Source organism: Zea mays, chromosome 3, assembly GCF_902167145.1.
Source record: "Zea mays cultivar B73 chromosome 3, Zm-B73-REFERENCE-NAM-5.0, whole genome shotgun sequence".
NCBI classification, from domain to species: domain Eukaryota; kingdom Viridiplantae; phylum Streptophyta; class Magnoliopsida; order Poales; family Poaceae; genus Zea; species Zea mays.
Window position 1 is genome coordinate 191,257,590 of NC_050098.1, and position 17,292 is coordinate 191,274,881.

The following is a 17,292-nucleotide window of genomic DNA, read 5'->3' on the forward strand; positions in this document are numbered from 1 at the left end:
TTTAGATGAACTTCCATTTCCCTTTTATGTCATCTAGATGTTTGAAGGACTAATTTACGTTGGATAAAAAACATTGTTAGAGATAGTACATACAACTCATGATATTTATTGGTTTCATCTTTTGCAGCCAGCAGAAATGAGTTTGGAGGAAATAGAAGAGAGGTTAAGTTCTGTTGTGAAATCTGAGATAATTTCCCAGCTGAAGAGCTCTGTCTGGAAAGAGCGCCTTGAAGGTTGTCAATATCCCTGTGTTCTATCCTGTAAATTTTGTCTATTTGTTTGATTTCGAAGAATTAACTTGAATCACTTCTATTTTCCCTTTTAAATGACACATTCGTTGTTCTGTGGCTCTTGTTGGTTTTCATCTATTATCTGTATCTTGGTTTTCATCTATAGCCTAGCCCAACTTTATTGGGATAAAGGCTGCTGTTCTTGTTGTTCTTTTACACTACAGTTATTTGTCTATTTGTTCTTCTTAAACTTGGCTGTCCTATTTAAGGACTATAGTATGCGTGGGTGTGGTCGTTTGGAGCCATTATACTATGATGGGTGGTATTGTGTATGCGCTTGTTTTCTCTGTAGTTGTCATGGGCATCATAGGGAGCGAGAGGCAACAGCCAGGCTGGGATAAGGCTAGAGAATAAGATTGAGATGAGCTGGGATAAGGCTAGAGAATAAGATTGAGATGAGAGAATTGTAGAGAGTTGGTTAGCATCAGATAAGTCCAAGAAAGTAGGAGTTAGTTGAGAGTTTGTAGGAGAAGTTGGTTAGCCATAGGGCTATTTATAAGCCGCATGGCAGTAGGGAATAAATCAAGCAAGATCATTATCAAACCAATCTCTCTCTCTTGCAATGACCCTCTCAAGCGCCTAGGGCTGCTACCCTAGAACCAATCCTGCGGCAGAGGGGTATAACCTCGCCGGAGAAGACAACTACCCCCATGGACCGAAGGTCCATGACAGTAGTGTTGTATGCCTGGCAATTGTTTTTATCAGCTTATTAGAATAACTCACAATTCCGACACTTGGTTGAGACCGCAAAAAAGGAAAACTAATCGGTGACAGTTTTATTTGTTTGCTAAACGTCACTCCTATTTTCTGTTGTAAAGCTTTAAGAACTTAAGAAGAAACATCTACATTGAGAATATAACAATACTCTTTGTGGCAGCTATTGGCATACTCAAGCAAGAGGTGGAAAGTCTTACGGAACTTGATAAGTCTGCTGAACTTCTGATTCGTTTGTTGTGTGCTGTGCCTGGATGGAGCGAAAAGAATGTTCAGGTTCTTACTGTTTGGTAACCTTTTTTGTTGAGTAAAATATCCCTTTGCTATGGAACTAATGCCATTTTAAATGAAACAGGTACAACAACAAGTTATAGAGGTCATCACCTATGTCGCCTCGACTGTAAACAAATTTCCAAAGCGATGTGTGGTTCTATGCCTTCTTGGTATGGGCCCCTCTACCTCTCCATGTACATTTTCTATGTAGTGTGTATATCTTGCACCAAAAAATGAGATTGAATTTGGTTTCGTCAAATTACGCACCTAATGTTAGCAAACTTGTCGACTAATTAAAACCATGATTTCTGAGCTTTGGACACAGTAATTATAAATAGTTACACAGAAACTGGGTTCTAGACTGCTGGTTGAACGTAAGTTATCATGCCTTGGTTTGGTTGATGGGCTCATAAGCACAGGCTATTGACTTACATCCAGGGCCCGGGCTTAAGATCTTGTTTATGAAGGGTTAGATACTTAGATTCACTGTATATGTGCACTTCATCTGCCTACTTAAATTAGGCATAATGTTCTACACTTTTATTTAATCTGTCCCAGAATATAAAGATTTCCGTGCCTGTCCTGAACTAACCTAAGTTTGACCATAATTATAGAAGTGAAGAATAATATTTACAGTGTCAAATTAGCATCATTAGATCCATTTTGAAATGTATTTTAAACTTTTTTGGCTTTCCAAATGTTGATACTTGTTATAAACTTGGTCAAACTTTGCATAACTATCCCTTCAGTAATCCCTTCTGTTGGAAAGTCAAGCTAGGTTTGGAATTTAGGATAGGCTTGGAACTTGGGCCCCATGGTTTATTTAATTTAATTTCAACAAAGTTATGAATAATTTAATTTCATCAACTCTTTATTTCTAAACCAATAACTATCAAGCAGCCGAGGAGAAAGTTCTATTTATGGATTTTTACTTTAATATACTTGTTTGTGGGCTTTTTTTCTCTTGAACACGTAGGGGAACTGTGTATCATTAGACTAAGAAGAAAAGAAACTCGACCTACGGGGTAAGACCGGCCCCACGACATTATATTAAGAAGACCTCACGTAGGTCGAGAAACCCCCGAACCGCTACCCCGCCCATACACAACGACACCGTAGCCCATGTGGGAATGACCACGACCGGGCTCGAGCCTTAGACCTATGCTTTGGCGTGGGACAGACACGGAGATTTTTTTAACCACAACTAGAAAGTTCGCTCCCATGACGAGTCGAACCCAGGACCTAAGGAGTGCTACTCAAACCACCTAAACCAACTCGGCTAGAGGCCCTTTCCCATACTAAGAAGAAAGAAAGGTCTAAAATAGACCGGTTACACTGCGCCTCAATTGGCAGCCTCACATAACCATGCCACCCAAAGTTACGCCCATAAACTTCAAAGTGCAGTCGCTCCAGCAATACCGCATAAGTTAGCATCTTCCTGAATGGTTTGCATAAGTGTGTTGATGTTTGGGGAGGCTGCATCAAACACATGCATTCCTATGATTCCAAATCGACCAGGCCACCAGGATGACAATGGAATTAAATCATTTTTTTCTGTGGTTTCTGCATCCTGCATTCAGCATCTGTCCAGCAATCTTGGAACACCATATCATCAATTCTAGGCGCCAGATGCTGTAATCCCACTTTACTCAGAATTCAGAAACCGAAACCAGATGTCCCTAGCGAAGACACAAGATACCAGAATGTGCTGAACTGTTTCCTGTTCCTGGTCACAGGGTAGACATCTCTCTAGGTTATCTATGCCTCGTCTTGCTAGACGACCAGCAGTCCATCTTTTGTGGGAGGCCAATTAGACGAAAAATTTACAATGAGGTGGTGCTCAGCCTTTTCAGATCCTACTAGCTGGCTCAAAGGATATTGAACTGGCAAGGAAACGATCATATGCAGATTTTTGCAGAGTACTCTTTGAGGATGTTGGCAACCAACGGTGCTGATCAGGAACCCCTGGCTGGAGCTGAACTTCCTGAATTAAATCCCAGACGATGAGGAATTCAAGAATAACTTATGTTGGTAGACTACCAGAGATGTCTTTAACCCATCTATTCTCCACCAAAGCCTTCTGGACTGTTCTCTTTTTCTTAATGCTTGCTGGGATACGGCTGTCAGAGCTGGAGCTACTTGAAGCAGGGACAGCCCATGGAGCCAATGATCAGACCACAACAAAGTAGTAGCTCCCATTACCATCAATAGAGTATACTGTGGCTGCAAATAAGGATGCAACATTAGGGTGTGTCTTAATACAAAATTCTGCCTATGGTCTATTTGGTTAAGTCTTATTAAGCCAAAGTCACCTTATATTCAACGCACAACCCAGAATTTCCAAGTTATGGATGCCCAGTCCTCTTTGAGAAAGCGGTCTGCAGGCCCTAGCCCAACCAACAGAGCAATGTCCACCTTTGAGATCCGTTCTCCCTTTCCACAAGAATCCTCTCCTAATTTTATCAATTGACTTGACAACCCATTTAAGGCATTGGAGAGCTACAAGGTGATAGATGGGAATGTCAGTAATCACAGATTTAACTAACGCAGCTTTCCCAGCCGGATGAATTAGTGCAGCCTTCCAACCCGGCAACTTATTGGCAACATTGTCAATGAGCTCCAGGAAAGCACTCCTAGGGAGTTTTTATAACAAAAAGTAGGAGTCCCAAATACTTACAGGGAAAAGCCACCACACTGCAAGGGAGCATGTTCTGTGCAGCAACAAAATCCTGAACCTCACACTGGACTGGTGTCAAACTGCATTTATTTCGATTTGTGATCTGACCTGATGCCACACCAAAGATCTTTAGAATTGCTTTCACCATAGTAAGCTCTTCTCCCCTCGGCTGCAAAAAGAGGACCACATCATCAGCATTCAAGGATACCCACTGACCAGAACCCTGTCTCAACAAAGGCAGCAGCAAACTGCAAACCTAGATCACTTGCTCTTTGAATTAAAGAATTCGGCACATCCATTACTAGGATGAAGAGCATTGGGGAGAGTGGATCTCCCTGTCCCAGCCCACGTTGGTGGCATATACGTTCCCCAGGCTCTCCATTCACCAACACTTTAGTCGAGGAGTGCAGCAGCTTTGAAATTATGTTACACCACACAGGGCCAAATCCCAAGTGACGTAGAATTTCAGCAGAAATGGCCAAGAGACTGAGTCAAATGCCTTGCCAATGGCCAACTTAAGGAGAACTTGTCTCTGATGTGCTATAAGAGGGATGCGTGCTATTTTCTGTACTGTTTATTTATAAACAATGTAGCATGGAGATTCATCTTGGTACCCTTTTGCTGCCCAGCTTGTTTTTGTCTTTATTGTCACATCTATTTTTGGATGTCCTAGTGTTGTCGGCTGAGCATACAAGATACATTGTGTTTAGTTGCATATAACCTATTGTTGTTGATCTATTTGTCTTAATTTATTGTTTTAAACATATTTCAAATGTTTCCCGTTCAATTCTTGATCATGTGCTATAAAGTTTGATTTTAGTAAATTTGTTGACACCTGTTTTGCTCTTTTCTCAGGTGTAAGTGAAAGGGTTGCTGATATTAAAACACGGACCTATGCAATGAAATGTCTCACTGCCTTTTGTGAGGCAGTAGGTCCTGGATTTGTGTTTGACAGGGTAAGAGATACCATTAGATTATTATTGTTTTTGTTCAAAAGGTCCTCCACATTTGTTCAATCAACCCAATTAGGTGATTTTATATGCTGGTCCGCAATAAATTCAGAATGTGCACTGTCGAACATCTTTGCAATTTTATTTTGTGCTTTAGATGCACACTGCTTATATGATGTATAATTATGAGTTTTAATTTTGTAGCTTTACAAAATAATGAAGGAGCACAAGAATCCCAAGGTTCTTAGTGATGGTATTCTTTGGATGGTCTCTGCTGTGGAAGACTTTGGGATCTCCAATTTAAAGCTAAAGGTGCGCTTTCCTATGCTTGTTTGCTCTATACTTACTGTTAGCAGTCTTGACTGCGCCATGCAGGCAGTCCCTACAGGCTGGCGCCATCTCTGTCCCTATCAGCCACATAAGGACAGCCATCTGCTGATTGGTTCTGATTAGGACAGCTAGAGATATGTAGAGATATGAGGGGATCCTGATTGGTTATGTTTCTATAGCTAGAGACCCTGATTGGTTATGTTTCTATAGCTAGAGATGTGAGGAGATCATGATTGGTTCTGTTTCCATAAACCACACAGATCTCCTCCCTATATATATGTAACCTTTAACCCTCATATCATCAATCAATATTCAGCAGTTCATCTGCTTTCATGGTATCAGAGCTCCGGCGAGGTTATACCCCTCTGCCGCAGGCTTGGTTCTAGGGTAGCAGCCCTAGACGCTTGAGAGTCATTGGTAGGTAGAGAGATTGGTTTGATAATATATTTCTTATCCTTTGTCTCCTGCGTACAGGCCTATATATAGGCCACCGGTTGACCAACTAGGCAACCACTAATTAGGCAAGTGACTAATTGGAATTATCTCCCCTACAATTTAGGTCTATCAATTTAGCCACCAAATCAGTCACTTTCCTTTGCCATGCCTTCCTTGCGCGCGCTTTCCTTTGCCATGCCTTCCTTGCAAGAGCTTTCCTTTGCCATGCCTTCCTTGCGTGCGTTGCTGTCAGCGTCCGTGCCTTCCTTGCGTGCGCTGCTGCCAGCGCCCCCTGTGGCCTCCGCTTTTGGCGCGCATAGGTGCGGCCCCACATGAGTGACCGCTCCCTATGATGCCCATGACATCTCCCCCTCCCTTGAGGACCAGCTCGTCCTCGAGCTGCCATAGACTTACCTGACACGACTTAAGGTTAAGCCTTTTACATCTCGGCTTACCTTTATTATTTAAGACGAAAATACAAAATAATTGTGGAACTAAAATAAAAATTTGAACTGCAGCTATGTCCTCCTGTCCTCCTGGATCCCAAGGAAAGAGCTGAACTGCGGCCTTCACGTTGGATGAAAGGTGGAGGAGGAACCAGCCCGTTCTTATGTTGGGTCTGTCTAGCACCAAGGCAGGTGCCCGAATAAAGGAGACGACCCTCTTTGGCCGTGCAGAGGGGCTGCATACCCAGATCTCGACTTCTGCAGGGGGTTCAAAAAGTATAGACGAGACCTGGTGGTTGGGCGCGCAGGATGCGAGTTGGTGCAGCGATGAGCTGATCAGCAAGTGCAGCTTCCGCACCGCCCGCCTAACAATGAAGCCGCGCACTGCGGCTTGCAGGCGCACCACGGCCTGCTCATGTGATGACGGCCATGGGGTGGCCCTGGAGCCCACAGCAAGGTGCTTCTCCCCACGAAGGGACTGTACCTGGCGGCGTGCCAGGAACCCTCGTGCTGCCGTCTGAAGCCGCACCGCTGCTTGGAGTTACTTCTCTGTCTTCTCCTTGTAGTGGTGGAACATCACAACGAACTGATCCCACTGCTCTGCGAAGCGGCCAAAACTCTCTTTGAGCCGAGTGAATGCATCTGGAGTTGGAGAGGGCGGGTGGGAGGGCGTTGCGGCGGCTGGTGGTGGTGAGGGATGGGCGGCTTTTGGTGGTGAGGGATGGCCGATGCCCTCGGTGATCTTGGTGAGCCCGTTCCCGACCGCACTCTCGTCCTCAACGTCATCCGCGGCCTCAACGAACGTTTCAGCAGCATCGGTCTTCATCTTCGACGCGGGCGGCCTCTTCCTACCTTCTTGGAGGTACGAAACGATCTTCTCCTCGAGGAACTTACCTTGGCACATCACTCCTCGACATCGGCCACCGCTCTGCTCGCCTCCGGACCATCTAAGGCGTCGCCGAACAACTCCAAGCCGAAGCAGCAGCCGCACCAGCAGTCACGGGGCAAACGTGCTGGGAAGAAGGGCGGGCGTTCGCAGCCAAACGGCGCAGCTCCCGGTGGCTTCTTCTCTGGCCCCTCTGTTGGTGGACAGTGGCCGTCCCCTGTCCGTGGACAGTGGCCGTCCCCCCACAATCCGTGGTCCGGGTCCATCCACATGTGGCCCGGCCCGCGGGCTCCAGGCGCTCCTTCGACTCCTCGCCACGATGCTCAGCAGCAGCCACCCCCGCTGCCCCAGTCCCTACTCGCCGGTGCCCAGGGGCAGTGGTCTGGGATCCAGCAGCCACTTCCACCATGGCCTGGGAGCCAGCAACCGCCGCCATTGACTACCCAGCAGCAGTGGCAAGCTCCACCGCCTGGCTTCTACAGCTCGGGCGCTCCTCTCCCTTCCTGGGATCAGCAGGCGCTCCTCTCCGACTTCAGCACCATGACACTGCAGCCCCCTCAGCAGCGTGAGTGGTACTTCGACTCGGGCGCCACCACTCACATGTCCTCTGATGCTGGTACTCTCTCCCAGTCCACTCCTACGCAGCTTCCTTGCTCTATTATTGTCGGCAATGGTCATTCCATTCCTGTTATTTCTGCTGGTCATGCTGCTCTTTCCAATTCCCTTCGTCTTAACAATGTTCTTGTTGCACCTAATCTCATTAAGAATCTTATTTCTGTGCGCCAGTTCACTTCTGACAATAATTGCTCAGTTGAATTTGACCCTTTTGGCTGCTCTGTGAAGGATCTTCTCTCTCGGAAAGAGATCGTCCGCTGTGACAGCTTCGGTCCTCTCTACCCGCTGCGGCTTTCAGCATCCACCTTTCATGCTGCTGTTTCACCATCGCTCTGGCATCAACGTCTTGGGCATCCAGGTCGCGAAGTCATGTCCAAACTAGCACACATTTCGGGGATTTCTTGTAATAAGAATGCTACTACTGATACTTTGTGTCATGCATGTCAGTTAGGTCGTCATACTTGTCTTCCTTTTAGTGTGTCATCATCCCGTGCCACTAAAATTTTCCAGTTAATTCACTGTGACCTATGGACTTCTCCTGTGTTGAGTATTTCTGGTTTCAAATATTATCTGGTTATACTTGATGATTACTCACATTACCTATGGACTTTCCCCCTACGCCTTAAGTCTGACACATTTGCCACTCTTACTCATTTCTTCTCCTATGTGCATACTCAGTTTGGCGTCCCCATTCAAGGTGTTCAGTGCGATAACGGTCGTGAGTTTGACAACTCTAGTACCCGCGCTTTCTTCCTCACCAATGGTGTCCATCTCCGGATGTCATGCCCCTATACTTTGCCTCAGAACGGCAAAGCCGAACGCATCATTCGCACCATTAATGACGTTGTTCGCTCCCTTCTTTTTCAGGCCAGCATTCCCCCGTCTTACTGGGCTGAGGCACTCAACACCACTACTCGTCTTCTCAACATTTTGCCAACCAAGACACTTCGTTTTTCCACCCCTCACCAAGCCCTCTTCGGTACAGCTCCAGTCTATGATCATCTTCGTGTCTTTGGTTGCAAATGCTATCCTAACTTGTTAGCCACTTCCCCCCACAAACTTGCTCCTCGTTCTGTTTTGTGTGTCTTCCTTTGTTATTATGATCATCACAAAGGATATCGATGCCTCGATATTCACTCCAACAAGATCATCATATCTCGACACGTAGTCTTTGATGAGACTTCTTTTCCCTTTGCCGAACAGTCATCCACACCCACTGCCGAGGATTTCGAGTTTCTCTTAGATTCTCACCCTGCCGTGCCTGCTCCTATTGGATCAGCACGTTTCTGTCTCCTTCCTGCAGGTATAACAGACGCTCCCGCACAGCCACGTGCGGCCCCTGTAGCAGCAGTCAGCAGTCCGTGCTCCAACGACCAGCTGCTGCCCCTGCCTACCGCCGCACCTACACCTGATCCTGGCTCCGCCCGGACAAACGACGCTGCACCTGCAGTCGTTGCCGACCGCGCCCCGGATACCCAGCCGGGTCCCGGCCCTCGACGCTTCGACGGATTCGTCTACACTCGTCGTTCTGCGCCAGCTCCGACTGCTGATGCTACTCCTTCACCGCAGGCGCCCTGCAACAACGCCCGTTGCTGCACCCGCTGCACCGACGCCTGTTGCTGCTTCTTCGCCTTCAGCAGCCGCATCTCAGCTCCCACCCGGCGCTGTTCCTGTTCCCCCGGTCGTCAACCATCACCGCATGACTACTCGAGCAAAACTGGGGTTTCGACAGCCAGCTCTATTTCACGCAGCACAACTCTCACCTGTGCCACGGACCTATCGAGCTGCTCTTGCTGATCCTCACTGGCGCCAGGCCATGGAAGAGGAGTTCTCGGCTCTCTTGGGGAACAACACTTGGGATCTTGTTCCTCGTCCTCCGGCTGCCAATATTGTCTCCGGCAAGTGGGTTTTCAAGCACAAGTTCCATGTTGATGGTTCTCTTGAGAGGTACAAGGCTCGTTGGGTTCTTCGAGGTTTCTCACAGCGTCCTGGCATTGATTTTGACGAGACCTTCAGTCCGGTTGTGAAGCCTGCTACAGTGCGCACTGTGTTGACTCTTGCTTTGTCTCGCAACTGGCCTGTTCATTAGCTCGACGTCAAGAATGCATTTCTTCATGGCACTCTGTCAGAAACAGTATATTGCTCCCAGCCTTCTGGTTTTACAGATTCAGCTCACCCCGACTTCGTCTGCCGGTTGAATCGTTCTTTATATGGTCTCAAACAGGCGCCCCGCGCCTGGTACAGCCGGTTTGCCTCGTTTCTGCTCTCACTTGGTTTTGTGGAGGCTAAATCTGACACATCTCTGTTTGTCTACTGTCGCGGCACTGACTTGGTGTATCTCCTGCTCTATGTTGATGACATTGTGCTCACAGCCTCATCCACAGCCCTCCTACGGCGCATCATTGGAACTCTTCAGCAGGAGTTTTCCATGAAGGATCTCGGCGAGCTTCATCACTTTTTGGGGATGCAGGTTCAGCGCACTCCGAGTGGCCTGTTCCTCTCTCAGCGGCAGTACATGGTTGACATTCTGACTCGCGCTGGCATGGCCGAATGCAAGCCTTGCTCCACTCCTGTCGATGTAAATCCCAAGCTCTCAGGCACAGATGGTACTCCAGTCACTGATCCTACGGATTTTCGCAGTTTGGCAGGGGCTCTCCAGTACCTGACTTTCACTCGACCAGATATTGCTTATGCTGTTCAGCAGGTCTGCCTTCATATGCATGATCCCCGCGAGCCCCACCTCGATGCTCTGAAACGGATTCTTCGTTATGTTCGTGGCACTCTCCACCTCGGATTGTTACTTCGCCCCTCTGCGCAAACTGAGTTGGTGGTCTACTCTGATGCTGATTGGGTTGGTTGTCCAGATACACGCAGGTCTACCTCGGGCTACGCTGTGTTCCTAGGAGACAGTCTTATCTCCTGGTCTTCCAAGCGACAGAACACTGTCTCCCGCTCCAGTGCCGAGGCTGAATATCGTGCTGTCGCTAACACTGTTGCCGAAGCTACCTGGTTGCGCCAGCTTCTTCTAGAGCTGCATGCTCCTCTGCAGCGCGCTGCATTGGTTTACTGTGACAACATCAGCACTGTCTACATGTCCTCTAATCCGGTTCAGCATCAGCGCACGAAGCACATTGAGATTGATCTTCACTTTGTCCGCGAGCGGGTTGCTCTTGGTACTATTCGTGTTCTTCACGTCCCTACCACTTCCCAGTACGCCGACATCTTCACCAAAGGCCTGCCATCTTCATTGTTCACTGAGTTCCGGTCCAGTCTGAACGTCCAGGCTTTCGACGCTCCGACTGCGGGGGGGGGGTGTTAGCAGTCTTGACTGCGCCATGCAGGCAGTCCCTACAGGCTGGCGCCATCTCTGTCCCTATCAGCCACATAAGGACAGCCATCTGCTGATTGGTTCTGATTAGGACAGCTAGAGATATGTAGAGATATGAGGGGATCCTGATTGGTTATGTTTCTATAACTAGAGACCCTGATTGGTTATGTTTCTATAGCTAGAGATGTGAGGAGATCATGATTGGTTCTGTTTCCATAAACCACACAGATCTCCTCCCTATATATATGTAACCTTTAACCCTCATATCATCAATCAATATTCAGCAGTTCATCTGCTTTCACTTACAGTGTTATCACACTCTTGTTCTTACATGTCTTTTGTTCCAGGACATGATTGATTTTTGCAAAGACATCGGTCTTCAGTCTAGTGCTGCTGTAACAAGAAATGCTACTATAAAACTAATTGGGATGCTACATAAGTTTGTGGGCCCAGGTCATCTTTTCTTCTTATTTTAACATGCTACGATAGTTGCCAGGTCATGTTCTTGAAATAATCCATCTTGCAGATATTAAAGGCTTTTTAAGTGATGTTAAACCAGCACTTCTAAGTGCCCTGGATACTGAATATGAGAAAAATCCTTTTGAGGTATGCTGTGTTACAGTCACTGTTTGGAAAATGCTTACTTATTGCGACTTTGTTTTTCATCAACATCTGTTTGGTTCAATTATTAGGGTGCTGCTGCTGCTCCAAAGAGAACAGTTCGAGTTCTGGATACTGCATCTTCTGTATCTGCCGGCTTGTCTGATGGGCTGCCACGGGAAGACATTAGTTCTAAGATAACACCTACTTTACTAAAAAATCTTGGCAGTCCAGACTGGAAGGTAGTGGTCTTTTTTAAAAATATTTGATTTATTCTGGAAGTATTAGATTTTATTTGTGATATTTGATAGTATGCTTATATGTGAACTGACAGGTACGACTGGAGTCTATAGACACAGTCACAAAAATTATGGAGGAGGCTAATAAACGTATCCAGCCTACAGGAACAGGTCCACTGATTATATTCGTCCCATACAACTATAAATGTATTCATTCAACTTGTAGTAAATTGTCTTGGTCATCTTATCACTGCAGCTGAGCTGTTCAGTGCACTTAGAGGCCGTCTTTACGACAGCAACAAAAATTTAGTAATGGCAACCTTGTCCACCATTGGTGGTCTTGCATCTGCTATGGGACCTTCTGTTGAAAAGTCAAGCAAGGTTTGGAACTCACTCGCATGCTATCTATTTTTCTGCATGCTTATTTTTGGTCACTACAATAATTAACAACTGTTTGTTTGTCATGAAGGGTATTTTGGCAGATGTGCTGAAGTGTCTTGGTGACAATAAGAAGCACATGCGAGAATGCACATTGACTGCTCTAGATTCGTGGGTTGCTGCAGCCCAACTTGAAAAGATGGTTCCATATATTATAGTGTCTTTGGGTGATCAGAAAACAGGTTCAGAAGGGCGAAAAGATCTCTTTGATTGGTTGTCTAAGCATGTTTCAAAAATGGGTGATTCATCTGAGGCTTTGCCATTGTTGAAGCCATCTGCATCTTCTTTGATGGTATTAGTCTGAACTGAACTGATTTTATTGTTGTTTGTTTGATTTATATAAATGTTGTTCAATGGAGAGAATGTAATGGCTATACCCTTCTTTTGAAAAGGATAAATCTTCTGAAGTCCGCAAAGCTGCTGAATCCTTTATGAATGAAATTCTCAGGATCTGTGGCCAAGAAGTGGTATGTTTCATCCACCTATTACTTTCATTCATCTTTCCATTTAATGCTGCAGCATTCTCCCAACAACTGAATTTATTGTTTGGCGTAGGTGGGAAGGAACTTGAAAGATTTGCCATCACCTACTTTGGCCATTGTATCAGAAAGGCTGAAACTGTCTACTGTACATGAAGGTGGTGTTGTATATATTGTGTATTGTAATGTACTCCATTCCAAATTATATGAAATTTTGGGTTTTCTATTTGTATAGCTTTTGCTATGCATGTTGATATACACGATGTCTAGATACATAGTAAGGGCAATGTATTTAGAAAAGCCAACATTTTATAATTTGGAATGGGGGGAGTATTTGTTTTCCTGTACTTGTTGATTTTTTTTTTTTTGTTTTTGGCTTACTATTGTTGCTTCTTTCATCAGGATTTTCTGAATCTGTTAAGGTGGTGTCAACAAGCATGAGTTTGCCATCAAAAGCTGGTTTAAAGAACAATAAACATGGTCCTAACGATCGTGGTTCTAATGTGGGCAAACCTGTGTCCCAAGTATGCATCACATCTTTTTTTTGTCTCTGTGGATAATGATATTGATACCAGTTTTCTAACTATGATTCTCCACTATCAGAGAGGACTTCCACAGAGAGCATCTGTTACTATGGTTTCTACTCAAGATTCTTCTCAATCCCAGGCATTATTTAACATAAAGGACTCAAACAAGGTGCAATCATCAGCCCCTTGCAACATCTCTGTATTATGCACAGGTCTCATCAAGTTTACCTATTGATCAGGAAGAGCGGGAGAGGCGTGTTTTGGTTAGAAAATTCAAATTCGAAGAACCTCGTCGAGAGCAGATTGATGAACTAAAGGTTTGTATATTGCAATATTGCATACAAGGGAACTGCTTTAAGTTTGTTACATTTACATCTTGTTATTTTCCTTATTGGAATCTTTTAGCTCAGTGCTTTTATACTGGTATTTTTCATTGTGTTTTTACTTTTTTTGCATAACATAAGTAAACATACTTTGATATATCAGATGTCCTCAACAATAACAATGAGAACTAAACTGTTACAACAGATGATATACTTTTGTGCTTACATGCAAAATCCTTTGGTTAAAGTTGGACACAACTTGATTAAAGTTTATGGTAGTAGGTGCTTTGCAGTTATGTAACTAGAATCTGAAATCTGAACTTTTTATCCAGTTTACATTTACATTAATACAAAGCAAAGACATTGAGCCTGGATATGTGGTATTAAATGCTGGTGTTGCAATGATTGATCCCTTAGAATGAAAAGAAAATCCATTGCCTGACTGGATTTAGAAGAAATGATAAATACCCAGTTTTTTCATAACTTCAAATATGCAATCCTTAAAAAGTTGGATGTTCGTTAAATAGATATGTTTAAAAGGTGTAGATGAACTTGATATTAAAACAGAGGATGAAATCTAGTGGGTTTATAAGTCATCTTTAGATGTGGGTCTCCAATAAAAGATCCAGCCTTTAGAGAAGTTACAAGGGACTGCTGATAACTGAGAAATGATACAAGTGAGGTTATCGTCTTAACGACTTTTTTTGTGTGGGCACTTGTAATAATTCGAGTGAAACATTCTCAGTTTTCTCTAAATTAATGTTGGTTGCCATTGGTTGTGAATTCAGTGTCTCAAATTTGCTTCTGCTGATATTCTGCCTTCCTTTTGCTCGATGTAGTTTACTACTATGTGAACATATCAGCTATTTTCTTGGAATAACATTTTATGCGCAGATTGATTTGCTTAACCATTTTTATCTTTAATGTGTTTGGATATTGTGCCTGCCTGATGTTATGAGTTACTACTGTGAACATATCAGCAATTTTTCTTGGAATAACATTTTATGTGCAGATTGATTTGTTTAAGCATTTCCGAGAAGATGTAAGCTTGCGATTATGGAACTCAGATTTTAAGAGGCAAATAGATGGTATTGAATTGCTACAAAAGGTTGGAAGTTGATCCCAATATTACTTCATCTCTTTATTATAGTGATCTAACCAAGCTTATTAAAACGATAAAATGTTGAAGCGCTCATAGGTGAAATTTTGACTTTTAAACGTTTAAACAAAGTTTAAACGTAGTTTTAAACACCATAGGAAAAATACCAATATATCATAATTTCAGACAATAACATGAAGTTAAATACCAAAACAAAGAGGTTAGTGGCTTACCAAAACTTCACCCATGAGCCGGATTAGACCCCAAAAGTAACTAACAGACTAGGCCCAAAAGTAGTTAATGGTCTAAAATGCATGAAACACTGCGTTATAGTTTAGAACGCCAAAACCAATAAAAGTGATTTCAACCTCTAATTAGAGTTTTGAGGTTTAAACATAGTTTTAATAACACTGGATTTATCATAGTTTATTCCTGTGAATTTTCTTGTTTTGACGCTGCTGCAACTGTGCAGGCACTTCTTTCGAGTGGGAAAGAAGCGATTGAACTTCTTGACATACTATTAAGGTGGATTGTCTTACGCTTTTGTGAATCTAACACAACATGTTTGTTGAAGGTGAATGCATAGCACTCTTGTTAAGAATCATGTTGGCATTATTTCCTTTTATTGCAGCACAATAACCTAATTTGATTCCTGTACTGTGTACTACTTTCACTTCTAGGTTCTTGACTTTCTACCTGAGCTTTTTGATATTTTAAAAGACCAGTCTTACATGTTGACAGAAGCTGAAGCTGCAATTTTTCTTCCTTGCCTCATAGAGAAGGTATGATTAGTCCAAAAGTGCATATTGGATGTGTTATCATATTTCATATTACAATCATGACCAAATTCCTGTTCTGCAGTCTGGTCATAACATTGAAAAAGTCAGGGAAAAAATGGGGGATCTGATAAAGCAAATGGTCAACATTTATTCTCTTCCCAAATTACTTCCCTATATTCTTGAGGGGCTCCGCTCAAAGAATAACCGGACAAGGATAGAATGTGTTGATATTATTGGATACTTCATTGACCATCATGGGACTGAGGTCTGAATTGCTATACTCACCCATTTGCCAGTTAGGTTGTGTTGTTTTACTTATAGGAGATGTTTGTTTTTGTCACGCAGGTTGGTGGGTTGATGAAAAACTTGCCATTTGTTGCAGCACTGACAGCAGAGCGTGATGGTGAGATTAGGAAAGCTGCCCTTAATACGCTTGCAACAGCCTACAAGAGCCTTGGTATGCACCCACCCTTTTCTTCCCTTTTGACCAGATGATATTTCATTTACATTTGTAGCTTCTTTTGGTGCATAATCAATCAAACTCTATAGGCCTTGTTTGTACCCTTGTATCCATCTCAATCCATATGTGTTGGGATGGATTGGGGGTCTAACTTAAACTAATTTACACCTTAATCCACTTCAATACATGTGGAATGAGGTGAATACGAGAGTATCCTAACAGGGCCTTAGCTAGTTCTCAAACTCCCAACATTTGAATCTTTCCATATGCCCAGCCTAGATTTTTTTTGAATATTTTTTGTATCAATTGTCTTGAACAGTTCATTTGATTTATTTGACATTTGTGCTTGTGTATTTGCACAAGCAATAAATTTAAAATCAGTGCATATACTCAATTTAGCTGGATGTCTCCTTTTGCAATATTTTATATATTGATTTGCACGGCCTTATAGTATACTTTGTTTGACAAAACAGGGGATGATGTATGGCGATATGTTGGAAAACTCTCAGATGCCCAAAGAAGCATGCTCGATGATAGGTTTAAATGGAAGGTTTGTTCCTATCATCAAACAAATGTATGATAATATTTTTGCAAAAAGATACTGCAATCGCTTTACGACTAAGGAATGCGCTATGTTCTATCCGGTGGTATTGTCAGGCAAGAGAAATGGATAAAAGGAGAGAAGGAAGGCCTGGTGACGCTCGAGCAGCTTTGAGGCGTTCGGTTAGGGAGAATGGGTTTGTTCTTTGTCTCTGAATAATGTGATGGCTGTTGTTATTTTTATTTTTATTTCTAATTGCCTGTACTTTCATTTTATGGACATAGGTCTGATATAGCAGAACAAAGTGGAGAAGTAGTCTCCCGTTCAGTGACAGGATCAATGATCTCAAGGTGCTCCAATTGTCTTATTGTGCTCTTTATACGTTCATATGTACAATTACATAACGCGACTTGTCTATGCTTGACTATCAACAGGGACCTCGGATATGCAGATGCTCATATGGATAGGCACATGGTACCTAGGCAGATTCCAGCTGCAACTGGTCCTGCGGACTGGCATGAAGCTCTTGACATAGTTGCATTAGGTTTGCCTGAGCAGGTCATGCTGTTGATCACTTCCCATAGTCCTCCCATAGTCCCATCTGTTCCATCCTTTGAGGCTCCATGTTTATTTTTATATTAATTTTTCACATCAATATTTTAAAGCCTGGCGGTGTTATATTTTTTACATCACTCTTTAAACACATACACTGGTCTGATATATGTTTTTAGTTTTCTGCAGTCCGTTGAAGGTATGAAAGTTATATGCCATGAGCTAACACAGGCAGCTGATCCTGAAAGCACGGTGCTTGAAGATCTTATTAAGGAAGCTGACAGATTAGTGTCATGCTTGGCTGTTATGGT

The 17,292-nt window shown here is 43.7% G+C and overlaps 1 protein-coding gene across 3 annotated transcripts in view; it reads left to right on the forward strand.

Annotated features, from left to right (window-relative positions):
• LOC100501495 (uncharacterized) overlaps positions 1-17,292 on the forward strand; it is a 47,747-nt gene that overhangs the window by 27,243 nt on the left and 3,212 nt on the right. For all 3 annotated transcript variants that reach the window (NM_001367256.1, XM_020549972.2, XM_020549974.2), the window contains exons 18-43: positions 128-233; positions 1,168-1,280; positions 1,360-1,447; positions 4,810-4,910; positions 5,109-5,216; positions 11,292-11,397; positions 11,471-11,550; positions 11,637-11,786; positions 11,879-11,954; positions 12,040-12,164; positions 12,253-12,513; positions 12,614-12,688; positions 12,777-12,858; positions 13,103-13,224; positions 13,304-13,396; positions 13,467-13,544; positions 14,563-14,658; positions 15,122-15,223; positions 15,330-15,431; positions 15,511-15,693; positions 15,774-15,885; positions 16,362-16,438; positions 16,546-16,625; positions 16,714-16,779; positions 16,864-16,987; positions 17,171-17,290. In NM_001367256.1, the coding sequence (NP_001354185.1) occupies positions 128-233; positions 1,168-1,280; positions 1,360-1,447; positions 4,810-4,910; positions 5,109-5,216; positions 11,292-11,397; positions 11,471-11,550; positions 11,637-11,786; positions 11,879-11,954; positions 12,040-12,164; positions 12,253-12,513; positions 12,614-12,688; positions 12,777-12,858; positions 13,103-13,224; positions 13,304-13,396; positions 13,467-13,544; positions 14,563-14,658; positions 15,122-15,223; positions 15,330-15,431; positions 15,511-15,693; positions 15,774-15,885; positions 16,362-16,438; positions 16,546-16,625; positions 16,714-16,779; positions 16,864-16,987; positions 17,171-17,290 (2,826 nt within the window). The remainder of the gene's footprint in view (positions 1-127; positions 234-1,167; positions 1,281-1,359; positions 1,448-4,809; positions 4,911-5,108; positions 5,217-11,291; positions 11,398-11,470; positions 11,551-11,636; positions 11,787-11,878; positions 11,955-12,039; positions 12,165-12,252; positions 12,514-12,613; positions 12,689-12,776; positions 12,859-13,102; positions 13,225-13,303; positions 13,397-13,466; positions 13,545-14,562; positions 14,659-15,121; positions 15,224-15,329; positions 15,432-15,510; positions 15,694-15,773; positions 15,886-16,361; positions 16,439-16,545; positions 16,626-16,713; positions 16,780-16,863; positions 16,988-17,170; positions 17,291-17,292) is intronic.